Raw genomic sequence first — 20,053 nt, 5'->3', positions numbered from 1 at the left:
CTGTTTTTTATTTTTTGCTTTTCGAGGTAGGGTTTCGCTCTAGCCCAGGTTGACCTGGAATTCACTGTGTAGTCTCAGAGTGGCCTCAAACTGATGGTGATCCTCCTACCTCTGTCACCTGAGTGCTGGGATTAAAGGCGTGCGCCACCACACCCAGCTCCCCCCCCCCCCTTCTTACTTTTAGCCATTGAACAGTCATGTAAACAAGGCGTATAGTCATGCCATCACTAACTGTACTAAGTGCAAAGTGGATAAAGTTGACATCAATAAGAATCTATGAAGATGAAACCAGCTATGTATTATTATTTGGAAGAATAAGCAGGAAAGATACAGAAGGGGTCTTTCCTCTTTCTTTTAGGCTTCAGTCTCTTTCTTCTCTGTGACAAAACATTTGCTTCATAGTTATATATACTTCTGTGTTTTTAATATTTGGGGGGCGGGCTGGAGATAGGGCTTAGTGGTTAGGTGCTTGTCTGCAAGCCTAAAGACCCAGGTTTGATTCTCCAGGTCCCATGTAAGCCAGATGTACTAGGTGGCACATGTGTCTGGAGTTCATTTGTGGGGGCTAGAGACCCTGATGCACTGATTCTTTCACTCACTCACTCTCTCCCCCTGTCTCTAATAAAAAAAAAAAAAAATCATTAGAAAAAAATTTTTTGAGGTAGGGTCTTGCTCACTATGTAGTCTTAAGGCCTCAAACTCAGTGACCCTCTTCCTTCTGCCTCCTGAGGGATGAGGTTAAAGGTGTGCGCCACCACACCCAGCTTCTATGCGTTCTTTCACTTCTCCACCATGTTCATGCCATAGTGTTGTTTCCTATTGATTTTGTCTTGAGGTTGATAAACTGATCCTAAAATTTATATAAATATTTAGGGGACCAAAAATAAGAATATCATGAAAAGTAGGTTTTCTATTTTCTCATTGTCCCCTCTCCATTAAAGTAGTTATTATTGGGTAGGGTACAGGCTAAAAAGACAAAGGGTCCCATTGTGACATTTTATATAAATATATCATGGTACTTCACTCATATTTGTTCCTCCTGTTACTACTTTCCTCTTCTGCTTGTCTTCCTCCCCCAAATATCCCCCCTTCTGCTTTCATATCATTCGTTCATTTATACATACATTTTTGTATAGAGAAATGCTATTATTAAATCTAGATTTTGCATATAAAAATGTAGTGTGTCCCCCTCTTCTCATTACCGTCTGTATCAGACAGCCGCAACTTAAGGAAGGAAAAGGTATTATTTATCCTATAGTTCCTTAGGGACACATTCCATCATGGTGGGGAAGTCATGGTGGCAGGAGCAAGAAGCTTGCTTGTCATAGTGCAGTCAAGAAGTAGGGATAGAACAGGAAATGGGGCCAGGCTATAAAATTTTAGGTCCCCCTAATAACCTATTTCCTTCAGTAATGCTCTACCTCCTGAAGACTCTACAACTTCCCTAAACAGTGCCAGCAACTAGGGACACTTGTTGCATTCAAGGTACAATATTCCACCCCTGGGATCCATGGGCTCATGACTGTTTCATCCAAAAGGCCTTCAGTCCAACTTCAAAAGTTCCCAGTTTGTTTATTTTATTTGCAAACAGAGGGGGGTGGGCACAGGCATGCCAGGGCCTCTTGCCACTGCAAGTTAATTCTAGACACATGTTCCACTTTGTGCCTCTACCTTACACGGGCACTATGGAATAGAACCTGGATGGTAGGCTCAGCTTTTAACTGCTGAGCCATCTCTCCAGTCCAAGTTCCCATAGTTTTTTTTTTTGTTGTTGTTGTTTTAAAATTTTTATTTATTTATTTATTTGAGAGTGACAGACACAGAGAGAAAGACAGATAGAGGAAGAGAGAGAGAATGGGCGCGCCAGGGCTTCCAGCCTCTGCAAACGAACTCCAGACGCGTGCGCCCCCTTGTGCATCTGGCTAACGTGGGACCTGGGGAACCGAGCCTCGAACTGGGGTCCTTAGGCTTCACAGGCAAGCGCTTAACCACTAAGCCATCTCTCCAGCCCCTCCCATAGTTTTTAATGGTTCCCATATGATTCAAAATGTAAAGCCCTCTGAGACTCAACAGTCTCTTTTAACTGTCATTTTCTATAAAATCAAAAAGCAAAATGTGTACTTCCCACATATAATGACACAAAATAAACAGTTCCATTCAAGGAGGGAGGAATGGGGACATAGCAAGGAAAGATTGGATCAAAGCAAGAACAAACTACAGATCCATGTCTGGTATCTTGGATTTGTGATGGAATTGTCTGGGCTCCAAAAGTCTTTGGCAGTCCCACCTCTTCAGCTTTGCTGCCTAGTACAAATACTACTATGTTATACTCGGAGTCTATAGCTTTCCTTGCTGGTCATCCCCTGTCTTGGCATCTCCAGCATCCTGGGGTCTCCACTGTAGCTTGGGTTTCATTTTTACTGTGGCCTCTCAGGACCTCCTTTCAGGGAATCCAACCTTGCTATTGCTTAGTCTCAGAAGCTCTCACAAACCATGGAACAAGATTTTTTTGCCTCCTTAATCTTGCATTTAAAAAATGTTTGTTTATTTGCAAGGGGAGAGAGATAGATAAAATGAATATGGGTGTGCCAGGTCCTCTAGCCACTGCAGTGAATTCCAGATGTATGCATCACGTTGTGCATCTGTCTTTATGTGGTTACTGGACAATTGAACTTGGATTATTAGGCTTTGCAGGCAGTCACCTTAACCACTGAGCCATCTTTTCAGCTCCAGTCTTGCCTTTTTTTTTATGCCTGTAAAACCAGTACCATATGGACAATGCTACCAAATTCCTCTGCCAGATCAGGATGACAGGCCCCTTTGAATCACATTTGTAGCAGCATTTCCATATACCTTCCAGGCTGACCTTGGAAGAACACTTTCCTGGACAGTTGCTTTCCAGGAGAAGGGAACTCCTTCAGGATATGCCCTTCAAGCCTTATCTTGGTTATCTCTTAAGCTTCTGTGGCTAAGGTCTTATCTCAGGGCAACTTCCTTATTGTCCCTATACAGAGCAGGAAGCCTCTCTTTTTAATGGTGCTGATCTCCTTAACAACTATAGTTGCTTGATTGGCTGCAGTCTCTTTGTCTGAAGCTTTAAGTATGCTCTTACTTCTTTCCTTGACAGACTTTGCATCTTCTGATATATGTTTACTCTGCTTGTCATTCTTGCTGTAGTTCTGGATAAGGTCAGTCAGCAGAAGCCACACCACAGCTGGAATATCTTGAGCTGCCTGTAGCCTAGTTTTCAACACCAACCTTTCCCCTATCCCAAACCTCCTTTGTTCATGTGTGTCAGCATTCTGCTTTTCCAAACTCCAACCAGAAAGGCTCTGTGAGCTCTGCATATAGCATCGCAAAAGATTGTCTAGCCCAGAGTTACAGATTACTCCACATTCCTCCTGCAGATCCAGCCCAAAGACTTAGAAACCACATACGTTTATCACTGCGGTGACCCCACTCCCAGTACCAATTCTCTATAGAAGTTACTTTCAGTGCTTCAAATAAATACCTAATCAGAAGCAACTTAAGGAAGAAAATGATTTATTTTGGCTTATGTTTCAAGAGGATATAAGCTACCATGGTAGAGAAGACATGCCAGGCTGACCACATTTCAGTCAGGAAGCAAAGAGGGAACAGCAAGTAGAATCAGGTCAAAAGCTTGCAAATCACACAGTCAGGTATATAGTAGCAATGACCCCACTTACTGATACCAGTTTTCTGTGTTAGTTACTAGCAAGTGTCTGATAGAAGAAACTTAAGGAAGGGGCTTGATTTGGCTCAGAGTTCCAAAAGGCACATTCTGTCATGTCGGGAAGGCATGATAGCAGTAGTAGGAAACATGCGTATCACATTTTAGTCAGGAAGTAGAGAATAGGAAGTGGGACTAGGCTATCCTCTAATGCCCTACTCCCTCTGTTGTGCCAAGACCCTTGACCAGGAGCCAAGTCCCCGGTTACCCAGAGAACTGCTGCAGAAGCCAAGACACTCGAATGTAAAAGCAACAGGTTTCTTTATTGCAGGCCTAGGCCTGGGCTCCGTCCACAGAGCCTGGCACAGCGGTAGTGAGGGAGAGAGTGCTTTTCTTTTGGGGGAAGGGGTTCATATAGGAATTCGAACAAAGAAGTAGGGGATAGATACATGATTGGTTGAGTTAAACAGTTCTGATTGGCTTGGGGTTTCAGCAGGCAAAGTTGGGGGCAGAAGCTAGGGGGCACTCCAGGCAAATGTAATCTCCATTGTCCTTGAAGTGGAGATTCCGCAGAAACTTTAGGGGGAAAGGCAGCAATTGAGCAAGCAAAGTTTACAGAAGCAAAGGTCAGCACATTAGCAGGCTAGTTCTCTATCTAAATCAGGCCTGGGCCTTTTTACTTAAAATGGTTATATTTGGTCTCTCACCTCCAGTAAGGCTCTACCTTCTGAAAGTTCCACAACCTGCTCAAAAGCGCCACCAGCTAAGGACCAAGTGTTCAACAGCATGAGTCTGTGGAGGCAGGTTGCATTCAAACCATAATGCCCTCTCATGTGTTTACTAGTCCTTCCACCTGTTAGACCCCTTCTTTGTCTCCATGTAGTCCCCCTTCTAAGTATGTATGTGTACATGTGTGCATTTAAATCTAGATTCTACTTACGAGAGGGGAAAATGCAGTATTCATCTTGAGTCTGGCTTACTTTATTATTGATAGGATAATCTTCATATCGATTAATAATAATCTTCATGTCGATTTCTCCGAAAATGACATTATTTCATTCTTAGTGGAATAAAACGTGATTGCTGGTATAATATACCACATTTTCTTTATCTGGTACCTGGTAAAGGGCATTTAGAATGGTTATATATTTTAGCTATTATGACTATTACTTCAATAAGCATGGACGTGCAAGTATCTGTGGTGTGCTTAGTTTTCTTGGTGTACATGTGCAGAAGTGATATACTTAACAACGTGGTAATCTTCCTTTCCTCCCTTCCTCCCTCTCTCTCTTCCTTTCTTCCCACTCTCTTTTCCAGGTAGGATCTCACTTTAGCCCAGACTGAACTGGAACTCACTCTGTAGACTCAGGCTGGCTTCGGACTCATAGTGACACTCCTATGTCTGCTCCCAGAGTTGTGGGATTAAAGATGTGCGCCACCACACCTGGCCTGTCTTTTGTTTTCTTTATGGTAACAATTCTAACTTGGGCAAGATGGAATCTCATTGTAGTTTTATTGATAGCCTCCATATATGTAGACAACATATTATGATTCAGTGTAGTTATAACTTGCATTTTAGTGATGGCTAAGGATATTGAACATTTTTTAAGATGTTTCTTATTTTTTTAATGGTTGAAAATGTCCCCACTTTATTTTACAACATTAATCTATATATCCACAGTTCTCCACAAATGGCAAGTAAGATAAATGCCAACAGATCAGGAAACAGGTACATCATGGTGAAAATGCAAAAAACAACAACAAAAAAACAGCAAAGAAAGATTTAAGAGACAAATTAAATGATAATAACTTTCCCTGCAAGGCAGCACCACTAAGAGTAACAGCTAGCTCTCCCGAGAAACAATGAAGGCCAGAAGACAGTGGGATAACGTTGATTTGGCTAAAAAAGGTTTAAATCTGTCAACCAAAAATTTTGTATCCAGCAAAACTTTGTGTGCGTGTGCAACAGTCCAAAGTCTCATGCATAAAAGTGTTTTTCAGAAGTGAAGGTGAAGTGGAAAACGTTCTTAGACAAAGATGAGAGTTTGTTGTAGAGGCAGACTCACTTAGGCAATGCTAAAGTTCATCCTTCAGGCAGAGAGCAGGGCACTGCACACAGCATCTTGAAACCCCATGGCAGAGTTCCAGAGTAGAAAAGGGACTTATATAATTATGAAAGACCGTGTAAGTGCCCATTTCTTCTCTTTTATTTTTTAATTTAAAGTTAAATTTTTTTCATTGACAACTTCCATAATTATAGACAATAGCCCCTCCTCCTCCTCCTACTTTCCCCTTTGCAACTCTACTCTCCATTATACTTTCCCCCCACCCTAATCAGTCTCTCTTATTTTGATGTCATCATCTTTCCCTTCTGTTATGATGGTCCTGTGTAGGTAGTGTCGGGCACTGTGAGAGAATGGGCATGTTAGGGCCTCCTGTTGCATGTGCCATCTTGTGCATCTGGCTTTATATGTGTACTGGGGAACTGAATCTGGGTCCTTAGGCTTTGAAGGCAAGCACCTTAATTGCTGAGCCATCTCTCCAGCCCATCTTGAATTCTTTTATTTGGTCCCTTGATTGTGTCCCTGAGCTCTTGGATATTGTGACCAAGCTTTTTATTAATGTCTGTGGCTACAATATTTCCTAAACCTTTACTTTTTGCTTGATTTAGGCTTCCAGTGATGCTTCCACTGTGTTTTTTTTTTTTTAAATTGTTGTTGTTTATTTTTATTTAAGAGTGACAGAGAGAGAGAAAGAGGCAGAGAGAGAGAGAGAATGGGCACACCAGGGCCTCTGGCCACTGCAAACGAACTCCAGATACATGTGCCCCCTTGTGCATCTGGCTAATGTGGGTCCTGGGGAATCGAACCTAGGTCCTGGCTTTGCTGGCAAACGCCTTAACCACTAAGCTATCCCTGTAGCCCTGCATCTGGCTTTAAATGGGCACTTGGGAACTGAACCCAGGCCTTCAGGCTTTGCTAGCAAATGCCTTTAGCTGCTAAACCATCCTTTCAGCCTCTAAAAATATATTTATATTTTTGTTTGGTTTTTCAAGGTAGGGTCTCACTCTAGCCCAGTCTGACTTAGAATTCACTATGTAGTCTTAGGTTTTCCTCAAACTCACAGTGATCCCTCTATCTTGGGCCTCCTGAGTGCTGGGATTAAAGGTGTGTGCCGTGACACCCAGCCCTAAAAAATATTTTTGTTGATTATTTACTTGCAAGAAAAGAGAGAAAGAATGCAAATGAACTCCAAACACATGCATCATTTTGTATATCTGGGTTTATGTGGGTACTGGGGAATTAAACCTATGCAGTCAGGTTTTACAAGCAAGCACCTTTAACTGCCAAAGCATCTCCCTAGGGTCTTGTTTTGAATATTGAGCTTGATTTCCAAAAGTAAACATGTGGTGTCAATCACACCACCAGTGCGCCTGCTGCTGGGAGAGGGGCAGAAAGTTCCTTGTTTTAACTTTGAAGCCAGAGTTAGATATACTCATTAAGCTAATTAGTGGTCATTGTTCTTAGTCCTTTGATAAGGCTTTGTAACATTAGTATTATAGGGATTTTTTTTTTCCAAAGTAGGGTGTCACTCTAGTCCAGGCTGACCTGGAATTCACTATGTAGTCTCAGGGTGGCCTCGAACTTGCAGCCTCCTACCTCTGCCTTCCAAGTGCTGGGGTTAAAGGTGTGCACCACCCCGCTCAGCTTTTTTTTTTTTTTTTTTTTTTTTTTAATTTTTATTTATTTGAGAGCAACAGGGAAAGAGGCAGAGAGAAAGAGAGAGAGAGAATATTGTTGCGCCAGGGCCTCCAGCCACTGCAAATGAACTCCAGATGCATGCATCCCCTTGTGCATCTGGCTAACTTGTTTTCTGGGGAATTGAGCCTCGAACCACGGTCCTTGCACTTCACAGACAAGCGCTTAACCGCTAATCCATCTCTCCAGCCTCACGCTCAGCTTTTACAGAGCACTTTAAAAATATTATCTTCTTTATCATTGAAGTTTTCCCAGGTTGTACACATGCAAGCTGTGCATGTACCTGACCTGTGTAGGTAGGGTAGCAGGTCTGATCAGCATTTTGAATTGTGATAGGAACTATAATAATTTAACACCTGTGTTTCACCTGTCATCCTCACCCTCCTTCACTCTTCCATCTCTGTACCATCATCTGCACTGTGAGGCCAGCACAGGAGGCCATAGGCATGGGCTGAAAGTCTGGCTTGTTTCTGTGAAGGAACTTTCCTCATGGGGCCTTGTGTTTGAGAGCTCCAGTATTTTGAAAACTTTTTTCCTCCAAACAGCATTTACTGTGTATTTTGGGGAGTAAATTACATACATGTTTATGCAGAAGTCTATTTTGGATCTGGTATACTGTGAGATACTAAAAATAAATTGTTCAGCTTCTTTTTCAGCTGGAAGTAAAACCAGCCAATGCAAAAGCATTTGTTCCTTTACAGACAAATAATGTGCTGACTAGTATCAAGGCTTGTGGGAGGCACATGCCATGTGTGGACACCCAGTCATCACACTTACAAACCCATAAAAGGACCACCTTTACTTTTCTCATGTTAAACCTTTGAATTTGTAATCTAGCTGCACATGTATAATGTAGAGGCCCTCATGTCTCTAGTTGGTGTATTTTGTAGGTCTCCATCATGTTTCTGCCCAGAGATAGAGGAGATTATGCCCAGTTTTGGGATGTTGAATGCCACCCAGTGAAAGAGCCTCACATGAAACACACATTGAGATTCCAGCTGTCTGGTCAGGTGAGTGTTGTCCTAGATGCAAGCAAGTTATTGTGTGTAAGCAACAACCTTTAACTGCTAAGCCATTTCCCTAGCTCCCATTGTGTGTATATTAAAAAGCCCAAGTGGGCTGGAGAGATGGCTTAGCGGTTAAGGCGTTTGCCTGCAAGCTAAAGGATCCTGGTTTGACTCTTTAGGACTCATGTAAGCCAGATGCACAAGGGGGCGCATGCATCTGAAGTTCGTTTGCAGTGGCTGGAGGCTCTGGTGTGCCCATTCTCTCTCAAATAAATAAGTAAAAAATATTTTTTTAATTTAATTTATTAGTTTTCTTTTCTGCAAATATTTTTTAAAAAGCTCAAGTGAAAAAAATCTGAAAATACCTAGGAATTTCCTAGTATTACTTCACTTTTACTAATTGCTGTGTAGCCCCATCTCTTGTAATCTGCCTTTGGATCTATTGCATATCTACCTCATGAATCAATGTTGACCTAATTATGTAAGTCAATGTCTGTGTGTATGTGCATGCACACATATTGTATTGGGGGAGGGATAACGAGAGAGTACTCAGAATAGGGTTTGCAATTGAGGGGATTTAACAACCATGTCTCTTTTCAATTTTGTTTGAAAGGAAATAGAATTCTAAAAGTAAATGTCTGAATGCTTTTTGGACCTTTCATTTCTCCTCCCCACCTTGTGATTTTTCTATACAGAGCATCAGAGCAGGAAATGGGCCTGAAGATGCACACTCTTCCAAGGACACCCTCATTAAAGTAGATCCTGCTGTGATGCCCCGTAGGCATGCTGTGCTTGAAGCCTCTGCGCATACTGGGTGTGTATACTGTTGGTATTACACATGAGAGCTTGCCCCCAATGTTGTTGAGGTGTAGCTGTGGCATTAACACACTCAGTGACTGCCTGTGTTTCTTGGGCCACTACCACTCCAACCATGACTTTGCTCTAGGAAGTTCTGGTGTGACCCTTGGAGTTCTTCTATTCTGGTGGTGTCTGTCATCATGGATTAGTTTTAAATTCATGTGCATATGCGCTCGTCATGACTGTGGCTGGCTTCTTTCTCTAATGTCTTCACGTCTTGTTCTTTCACTGTTCAGTGTGCCATCACCACACCAGGTTTCTTCCCATTGACATTCACGTGTGGTAAAACTGAGACTATTAGGAATTAAGGTGCTGTGAACATTTCTGTGGATATATTTTTTCATTTAGTTTGTGTAAAAATGCCCAATTTTACATAAAATTGCTGGTCAAAGTCATAAGCATGTTTTTAACTTTTAAAAAATAAGCTGCCAAAAAAAATTAAGTAAGCTGCCAAATTGTTTTCCCAAAGTGGTTGTAGCATTTTATATCCTCACAAATAACACATGAAAATAAAGTCTTTCTAGTTTCTTGAGACAGAGTCTCGTGTAGCCAATGCTGGCCTTTAACTTGCTCGTAGTAGCTAGGAATTATCCTCCGCCTCTACCTCCTAAGTGCTGGGATTAAAGCCTTGAGCCATCACACCTGAAAAATCTTAGCAGTTTTAAATGAAATTTTATGCTGCCAGTTTATACTGTTTTAATGATGATATTTATCCTACCTAATGAATAGTCTAGTTTAGTTCATTTAGTTTCTAGCAGTAGGAGCAATGTGTTCTGTTTTGAAGAAATTAGAAGCTGTTAAAGAATATGTGTTCTTGGCACTCCCTGCTGTCCCTCACTGTCCATCTCTTATTACTTAACACTCACTCACAGTCCAGTGGGCGCCGGAGGTGGAGGGGAAGGGGTGGCAGATTGCCCTGGCCCTGCCTCCACAGGCTTCTCACAGAGGAGCCCTGGCACTCCCATGTTCACACTGGAATGCTTCGTCACAAGCCCTGGAAGGGACTAGGAGAAGTAACCAGGAAATGTGACAAATGAGCTTGGTCTGTGGTATCTGGGAAGAACATTCACACATTAAGTAAAGGATAGTGGACACAGGCCAGGCGGTGGGTAAGGAAAGCTCCCAGCTCTTCAAAGGACTACGTGTCAGAGACTGTGGCCTCTAGAGCCCTACCTGGAAGGGTCAGGTGGTATGAGGGAGGCAGAAGAGGAGACGAGCTGCGCTGGCCATTTAGACACATGTGTCAGGGAGGGGCTCTGGGAGATTCCTGCACAGGCCTTAGCCAGTGTCTGCGCAAGCTGGTGATAGTCATAGCTGGGGCTTCAGTAATCCAGGTGAGAAACATTGTCAGGACCCATGAAAACACTGGAGATCTGAAAGGTGTATAGGAAGAAAGCCTGAAAGCTACTAGATGTTGAGAAGGAGATGAGAGAGAGAGGGAAGAGATTGTCACCAGGGTTCGCAGACCATTCTCTGCAACACAAGTACAAGGGGAGGATCTGTGTGAGAAAGCCCACAGGCTTACTTAGTGTTTGTGGCTTATGAGTGTCTTGTAGATATCAGAGACAGGTAGTTGTACCCTCACTAAGATGGGGTATATTGCCCAGGAGCAAAGTATGAGCTAACACAGAAAGTAGGGTATTGTGGCACCCACCCCCACCCCCAGTTAAGGCTGCCTGGGGAGAGTGCTGTGAAAGCTATTCGGAAGTCCCAGGCTGAGCTCTTGGAAGAAAGCAGCAGAGAGGTGAAGGAGCAGAGTGGCAGAAAGGGGCCTTGTGTGGATCAGCTGACTCAGTAAGCCTTATCTCCACAGGCTGAGGCCAAGGTCCTCCAAGAGCTCAGCCTCCTCGGGACAGTTCAGAATGCTTGGACCACAGTGTGTGTAGTCCAGTGACAAGAACTGACGTAGAAAGGCCACTCTAATACAAGCTATAAGCCAGGCTTTAAAGAAGATGAAGGCCACACTCAATGCTTTCAAGTCTGGAATAGCCTCCCTGCTGACATCGTTCACATAGAATAGATAGGCAGTGGTATAGTATGAGTTTTCACAGTAAATTGTGAGAGAAAACAAATGAAAGCAGTACCATATAGTTTGATATGTAAAAATAGTGTCCTGTCATAGACTTTATAAATAGTTGTCCTTCATTGTAAACCTGTTCTCAAACCAGACAGCATGATTTGAATCAACGAGGAGTATATGCCCCAAAAGATGTCTACATGTTCCTGCCAACCAAAGTTGGGGAATCCAGGATGTTGAAAGTCAATTTGAGAAACAATTCTTTTTATACACACTTGGTAAGTTGAAAATGTTGCTATGGGGTTTCAAAGAGTAAATCCATTCAACTTTCATAAACTTTTTTTTTTTTAATTTTTATTTATTTATTTGAGAGCAACAGACACAGAGAGAAAGACAGATAGAGGGAGAGAGAGAGAATGGGCGCGCCAGGGCTTCCAGCCTCTGCAAACGAACTCCAGACGCGTGCGCCCCCTTGTGCATCTGGCTAATGTGGGACCTGGGGAACCGAGCCTCCAACCGGGGTCCTTAGGTTTCATAGGCAAGCGCTTAACCGCTAAGCCATCTCTCCAGCCCAACATTTTTTGATTAATAATATATTCTCTAGATTATATTTACATTGTAAAATGAAAAAAAAAATGTAGGTGCCTTAATACTGTATTTGGAAAGAAATTCCTTGGAAGTGGAAGTTCATGATCCTTTATTTGAAAATCAATTTTTTTCTTTCTTTCTTTCCCCCCAAAGAAGGGTCTCATTTTAGTCCAGGCTGACCCGGAACTCACCATGTCGTCTCAGGCTAGCCTCATACTCACAGCTCTCCTTCTACCTTGGCCTCACAAGTGCTGGAATTAAAGGTGTGTGCCACCACACCTTGGGAAAAACAAATTTTTAATTTTTAACACTTTTTTTCTTTCTCTTGTATCTTTCACACATGTATTTCTTTCCTTGTTGTTGTTTTTTTCTTTTTGTTGGTGTTTTTTTTTTTTTTTTTTGAGGTAGGGTCAGCTTAGGCTGACCTGGATTTCAGGGTGCCCTCCTGTGATCCTCCTGAGTGCTGGGATTAAAGATGTGTGCCACCACGCCCAGCTTCATACATGTATTTCTGAATAGTGTTTACCTTAGCTGAAACTGAAGCAAACGTAGTTAAAACTCCTTTATATAGATTTTCATTATATGAGCAGTTGTCCTATTTTATTTTTGGCTATACTTTAATTTATACATTATATCTTTAATGCAAAGTTTTATATGTGACAAGTATCGTTTTCCTGCCTTTACTAAGTATTTTCTGTTAAATTCCAGCTGAAGTTTTCAAGTCCCAGAGAGCCTTTCTACATCAAACATTCCAAATATTCTTTGAGGTGAGTGTATCATAAATGAGTGTCATTCTGGGGTAAAAAACTTGCCCCTGGGCTGGGCGTGGTAGTGTACACCTTTATTCCCAGCACACAGGAGGGGAGGATTGCCATGAGTTCAATGCCATCCTCAGGCTAGAGAGTGAGTTCCAGGTTAGCTTGGAGAGATTCTACCTTAAAAAAACAAAATTTGGGGCGGGGGAACAGGGCAACAACATGGGCAAGGTAAGTTCTCACTCTAGCTCTAGTCCAGGCTGGTCTCAGATGCACAGTTATCCTCCTATCTCTGCCTCTCAAGTGCTGGGATTAAAGGTGTGTGCCACCACACCTGGTACTCCTGTATTTGTATGTAGCCTGAGCTATCAGGTACTTTTCTCATTTCTGTAACAAAAAAAAAAAAAAAAAAAAAAAGGAAAAAGGCAGCTTAAGGAAGAAAAGTTGCTTTTGACTCACAGGTTGAGGGTACAATCCATGATCGTGGGGAAGTTAAGACAGGAGGAGCCTGAAGCAGATGATGACATTGTGTCCATAGTCAGGAAACAGACGAATTTTCATGCTGGTGATTAGCTAGCTTTCTCCTTTTTACTCAGTCTAGTGCCTCAGTCCATGGAATGGTACTGTACACAGATGTGGTGGGTCTTCTACATCTCAGTTAATACAGTATAGATAGAAACTCCCCCACAAGCATGCCCAGAGGCTTGTCTCCTAGGTGATTTGAAAGCTTGCTAATTATACTGATAGCCCATCACACTGGGTCATGCTCATTGCTTCTGAAGGAACTTAGAAACATAGAGAATGTTTATAAATTAAAATATTTCAACACTGTAGGCAAGTTTAGATAGCATGAGAAAGTACATTGTGTTTATATTCTTTTTTAAATTTTATTTTTATTTTTTAAAATTTTTTTTAAATTTATTTATTTGAGAGCGACAGACACAGAGAGAAAGACAGATAGACGAAGAGAGAGAGAATGGGCGCACCAGGGCTTCCAGCCGCTGCAAACGAACTCCAGACACGTGCGCCCCCTTGTGCATCTGGCTAACGTGGGACCTGGGGAACCAAGCCTCGAACCGGGGTCCTTAGGCTTCACAGGCAAGCGCTTAACCGCTAAGCCATCTCTCCAGCCCAAGATCTACAAACTCTTATCAATTATATTCAAGTAAAGGACTTTAGACACCTAAACCTTTTTCTAAATCTGTAGCCCAACATACTTTATGCATCCATAAGCCAAGATTGGGTTTCAAGAAAGACATTAGATTTAAAAAACAAGAGTATATGTCAAGCTGGAAATGGTGGCTCACACCTTTAATCTTAGCAGTTGAGAAGTTGGGCTAAGAGGATCACTGAGTTTGAGGCCAGCCAGGCTATAGTGTCAGGTCAGCCTGGGCTAGAGGGAGACCATTCCTAAAAAAGAAAGTGAAGAAATGAAAGAAAACCCTAAACTTAAAATAAGAAGTACATATCACAGTAAGTAATTACACCTTAAATCGTGTTGCTGTGAGAAGAGGCTAAGAGATGAAGGTCCTTTCCTTCTCTATGAGGACAAGAAACCTCAAAGTTCTGAACTTCGACTTTAAAATAGTAAAGACCAAGGCTGGGCGTGGTGGTGCACACCTTTAATACCAGTACTAGAGAGGGAGAGGTAGGAGGATTGCCATAAGTTTGAGGCCACCCTGAGACTCCATAGTGAATTCCAGGTCAGCCTGGATGCCCCCCCCCACAAAAAAAGATAAAGACCTAAAGTTGATGATGATGTATAAGGCTTTGCATAAGATATATGCAGAAATCATTTACCATGGCCATAAAGGTATGTTCTGGGGACATATTTTTTTAAATTAATTTTTTAAATTGGCAGTTACCATAATTATAGACAATTGCCTCCCTCTCCTCATTTTTCCTCATTGAAACTCTACTTTCCATCATATCCCCTCCCCCTCTAAGTCAGTCTGTCTTATTTTGATGTCCTGATCTTTTCCTCCTATTATGATGGTCTTGTGCAGGTAGTGTCAGGCACTGTGAGGTCATGGATATCCAGGCCATTTTGTGTCTGGAGGAGCACGTTGTAAGGAGTCCTACCCTTCCTTTGTCTCTTACATTCTTTTTGCCACCTCTTCTGCAGTGGACCCTGAGCCTTGGAAGGTATGATAGAGATACTTCAGTGCTGAGCATTCCTCTGTCACTTCTTCTCAGCACTATGGTGCCTTCTGAGTCATCCCAAGGTCACTGCCATCTGAAAAGAGAAGCTTCTCTAACCATAGTGAGAGTAGCATTAATATAGGGTATGAACATTAAGAGAAGTGCTTACCAGGCAGTTTGGTGAGCATAGTATATACATTTAGCCAGACAGCAGCAGACATTAAACCCCTAGAGCTCATGGCTATCCCTGTTGTAGGTTTTCAGTATCAGGAATGTATTCCCTCCCATGGAGCAGACCTCCAGTCCAATTAGAGAGCAGTTGGTTTCCCCCATAACAGATATGCCACTATTGCACCCATTGGCTCATTTGGCCTGACTGGCCAAATTTAAGGCTTGCAGTGTCCACTGTTGAGTTCTTCTACTGGTTATTTCCCTCTCTCCCATTTAACTGCATGCAACATAGCTTTTTCCGGCTTTCTGTCAGCTGGTGTACATGGAGGAGGTTTTCAGCTCAGTTCCAGCAGGGTTTCTCAGTGACCTTGTAGCCCAAGTATGTGGAGTCTTCAGCAATAGGGTCTTACTATCTGTTCCTGGTGGGAAACCAAGAACGTTGGTAATGGCCTGTAGTGTTCAGGGGGCATCAGGGACCTCCCTGGCCAACAACTTACTGGAAGGTATCCCATCCCTGGCACTGAAAATTTTCTAATAATAATCTATGGCTTCTGGCTGTTCCATTGTCAAAAAAGGTAGTTTTCCATATGACTTACTTATATCCTTTTAGAATTTGATTAGCCCTCCCTCCATCTCTCCTTTACTCAGTCTCTTCCCTTGACTGCACTTATGCCTTTTACCCCCATTAATCTGTTCTTCTACTTACATATATACAATACCATCTTATTAAGTCCCCCCTCCCTCCCTTTCTATTCCCTTTATATCCCCTTTCTAGCTTACTGGCCTCTGCTACTGAGTTTTATTCCTACTCACATAGAAGTCCAATCATTTGTAGCTAGGTTCCACATATGAGAAAGAACATGTGACGTTTGGCTTTCCTGTGTTACCTCACTAAGTATAATCCTTTCTAGATCTATCCATTTTCTTGAAAATTTCATAATTTCATTTTTTCTTTATTGCTCAGTAGAACTTCATTGTGTAAATATGCCACATCTTCATTATCTACTCATCAGTTGAGGGGCATCTAGGCTGGTTCCATTTCCTAGCTATTGTGAGTAGAGCGGCAATAAACATGGTTGAGCAAGTATCTCTGAGGTAGTGAGACGAGTCCTTAGGATATATGCCTAGGAGTGGTGTAGCTGGGTCATATGGCAAATCTTTTTTTTTTTTTTTTTTTTTTTTGCTATCTCAGGAACTTCCACACTGATTTCCACCATGGCTAGACCAGATTGCATTCCTACCAACAGTGTAGAAGGGTTCCTCTTTTTCTGCATGCTTGCTAGCATTTATGGTCATTTGTTTTCATGATGGTAGCCAATCTGACAGGAGTGAATTGTAATCTCAGTGTAGTTTTAATCTGTATTTCCCTAATGGCTAGGGATGTAGAACCATTTTTTTTAGATGTTTACATACTATCTATAGTTCTTCTTTTAAGAAAACTCTATTTAGTTCCATAGCCTATTTTTTAACTGGGTTGTTTGATTTTTTTTATTATTTAGTTTTCTGAGTTCTTTGTATATCCTAGATATTAATCATCTTTCAGATGTATAGCTGGCAAAGATTTTCTCCCATTCTGTAGGTTGCCTCTTTGCTGTATTCACAGTGTCCTTTGCTGTACAAAAGCTTTGTAATTCCATGAGGTCCCAGCGTTTGATCTGTGGTGATATTTCCTGATCAATTGGATTATATTCAGAAAGCCTTTGCCAAGACTAATATGTTGAAGGATTTCCCCTACTTTTTCCTCTAGCAGTTTCAGAATTTCAGGTCTAATCATAAGGTCTTTGATCTATTTGGTCTTAATTATTGTGCTTGGAAAGAGATAATGATCTACTTTCATTCTTCTACAGTTTTCTCAGCACCATTTGCTGAAGAGGCTGACTTTTCTCCAATGAGTATTTTTGGCATTTTTGTTGAAGATCAGGTGGCTATAGCTATCTGGACTTACCTCTGGGTCCTCTACTCTGTTCCATTGGTCTACATGTCTGTTTTTGTGCTAGTACCATGCTGTTTTTATTACTATAGCTCTGTAATATAGGTTAAAATCAGATAGGGTGATACCACCAGCCTTATTTTTGTTGCTCAAAAAAATTTTTTTTTGTGCTTCCAAATGAATTTTTGTTTTTTTTTTCTATATCCATGATGAATGCCATTGGAATTTTAATGGGTTTGCATTAAATGTGTAGATTGGCTGGGCTGGTGGCGCATGCCTTTAATCCCAGCACTTGGGAGGCAGAGGTAGGAGGATCGCCATGAGTTCAAGGCCACCCTGAGACTACAGAGTTAATTCCAGGTCAGCCTGGACCAGAGTGAGACCCTACCTCAAAATAAACCAAAATAATAATAATGATGATGATATAATAATAATAATAATTGTGTAGATTGCTTTGGTAAGATTGCCATTTTCACAATATTGATTTTTCGAATTCAAGAACAAGAGATGTCTTTCCATTTCCTAGTGTCTTCTGCAATTTGTCGCATGAGTGTTTTAAAGTTTTCATTGTAGAGATCTTTCACTTCCTTGGTTAGTTTTATTCCAAGGTACTTTATTTAGTATTTATTTGAAAGAGAAAGAGGGAGAGAATGGTGCACCAGGGCCTCCAGCCACTGCAAACAAACTCCAGATACATGCACCCCCATGTGTATCTGGCTAATGTGGGTCCTGGAGAATCAAACCTGGGTCTTTGGCTTTGCAAATGCCTTAACCGCTAAGCCATCCCTCTAGTCTTATTTTATTATTATTTTTTTGATGCAGTTGTGAATGGGAGTGATTCTCTGATTTCATCCTCTGTGTGTTTGTTGTTAGCATATAGGAAGCCTACTGATTTCTGTCTATTTTGTGTCCTGCTACATGGCTATGGGTGTTTATCAGCTCTAAAGCACAGAGTATTTTTGCAAAAGTAGGTATTACAAGCCAGGTGTGGTGGCGCACACCTTTACTCGCACCACAAACTGCACAAGTTGCTTTAGGATTGGTAGCAGTGCTGAGTTAGTTGAGAGAAGTCATGACATTTAAGGTCCACGTTTCTTAGAAGGAGAGCAGTCTGCACTTACAGATATGAGCACAGAACCCTGTGTGCAGTAGGTTCGACCTCTCATTTCCTCTTTTCCATTTGTATTGGGTAACCAGGGATGTAGTTTCAATACTATACCAATCTATTTGAGGTTTGGAGGTGCTAGGGATGGAGCCCAGCTGGTATTGTGCCTTTCTTCATCATGCAGGAAGCCCTGCCCATACCCATAAATGTGTCTGTAGTCCTGCTCAAGAGGTGAAGGTAGGGCACTCAAGTTCTAGGTCATCTTTGTGTAGATAGCAAGTTAGAAGTGTCTTAGGCTACATGAGACTCTGACCCAAAAGATAAAAAGTTGTTTAGTTGAGTAATTTTGGTTATGGCCATTGTCGTTTGGTTTTACAACTCTGGAGATGGAACCCCCGCACTAAGGTGTGCTGGGCAAATGCTCTGCGCTGGAACATGGCCATTTAGGATCTGTGTGTCCTTTGTTCCAGGCTTGAATAGTATCACCAAAATGACTGATAGATGCTAGGGCGGTGCCTTGATTCTTTCCTCAAGCCTTTGTCAGCATTGTGCTGTGCGGGTGACCCCTTGTTGCTGTCACTTCTTGTCACCATTCTCCTCTCTCCACAGAGCCCGGCACTACATCCACATCCCCGTGCACTTCAGACCAGAGGCGGCAGGCAGATTTGCAGCTCTGCTTGTCATTCACACAGATGAAGGCAAGAGTATTGCGGTCCGACTAATTGGTGAAGCCCTTGAAAAAAGTCAACTCTAATACACTTTTTTTGTAAATTACAAGTTAGTTTCTTTTTGGCACCTTCATTTTTCTACATCAAAATTACACTTTTTTTTGTTGTTTGTTTGTTTTTTTTGTTTTTCGAGGTAGGGTCTCACTCTGGCTCAGGCTGACCTGGAATTCACTATGGAGTCTCAGGGTGGCCTCGAACACTCGGCGATCCTCCTACCTCTGCCTCCCGAGTGCTGGGATTAAAGGCGTGCGCCACCACGCCCGGCTCAAAATTACACTATTGTACATATTTTGTATGATCAGTTTTGTGTATATAACTGTAGATTTTTTTGAGAAGTTAATCCTGAAGCCCTGACCAAAATATCATGTATCTAGCTCACTACATTGTATTAACTTTTACACAAAAGAGAATTCTATTTTTGCATTGATTATGACTTTCTGAATAAATATAACATATATTTTAATGTGATATGTTAAGAAATAAACTGAATTTTTCACTGAACTTACCGTTATATGTATAAATAGCAGAATCTTGCTTTATCCTGCTAATTGCCTCCAAGTGTCTGAGTTTGTGGTGTGATTTTTTTCTTTTCCATTACACAATTTTCGACCCTTAAGAAATTCCTCCTCTCCTCCGTCTGTCTGACAGCTGATTGTCCAGAGTAGAGCTTGTATCCTGTGTAAAGACAATGGAGAGGCTAGTGGGTTTTCAGTTGTCATTTACTGTCATCATAAAAGCTGGACAGGACAGCTGCTCTTGGATCGGACACAGTTGAGAGGCATGCAGCACGTTCTTAGTTTGGGAAGGCAGAATGGGTGAGTGAGTGCTTCTGGGATAGTCACTGGTGTGCCTGCTGAGGTGTGGTCACAGGCCCAGCTAACAGCCTTCTCAGCAGCCACACATGCCCTCGTCATGGGTGTTGATGATCATGGGATTCAGCTGGGTAGCATTATTGGAAGGCTTCAGGCTTGGAGGAAGCAACCTGGACAACCTCTGTCCAGCCACAGTTAAATAAATGATCGTGAATTTGATAGGAAAGCAAATCAATTCTAATTATTTCCTTGCCTAGAAATTATTCCTTAGAAATCAGAGTTGCAGAAATCAGTAGTATAATGGTTCATGTGTAATTCCAGCACTTGGAAGGCTGATGAGGCAGGAGGATTGCCATGAATTTGAAGCCAGCCTGGGCTGAGATTCTGTCTCAAAAAAAAAAAAAAAAGCAGTCAATTTTTCATAAGTTAAGGAGGAGGTGCTTTTCCTGATATCTAACTTATTCTAGATTTTCTTTTATTTATTTATTTTT

General features: G+C 41.9%; 1 protein-coding gene and 1 pseudogene across 4 annotated transcripts in view; one reads left to right on the top strand and one right to left on the bottom strand.

Moving 5' to 3' along the window:
• The window catches only part of Cep192 (centrosomal protein 192), a 117,406-nt gene extending 98,215 nt beyond the window's left edge, over positions 1–19,191 (top strand). For all 4 annotated transcript variants that reach the window (XM_045143083.1, XM_045143084.1, XM_045143081.1 and 1 more), the window contains exons 42-46: positions 8,340–8,459; positions 9,152–9,270; positions 11,483–11,609; positions 12,628–12,686; positions 18,632–19,191. In XM_045143083.1, the coding sequence (XP_044999018.1) occupies positions 8,340–8,459; positions 9,152–9,270; positions 11,483–11,609; positions 12,628–12,686; positions 18,632–18,776 (570 nt within the window). In that variant the 3' untranslated portion in view covers positions 18,777–19,191. The remainder of the gene's footprint in view (positions 1–8,339; positions 8,460–9,151; positions 9,271–11,482; positions 11,610–12,627; positions 12,687–18,631) is intronic.
• On the bottom strand, positions 8,145–8,242 carry LOC123459190 (annotated as a pseudogene).
• Positions 19,192–20,053: the final 862 nt, after the last annotated feature.

Source organism: Jaculus jaculus, chromosome 2, assembly GCF_020740685.1.
Source record: "Jaculus jaculus isolate mJacJac1 chromosome 2, mJacJac1.mat.Y.cur, whole genome shotgun sequence".
NCBI classification, from domain to species: domain Eukaryota; kingdom Metazoa; phylum Chordata; class Mammalia; order Rodentia; family Dipodidae; genus Jaculus; species Jaculus jaculus.
The sequence above is the reverse complement of the archived record's forward strand: the minus strand, read 5'-3'. Positions and strand labels throughout refer to the sequence as shown.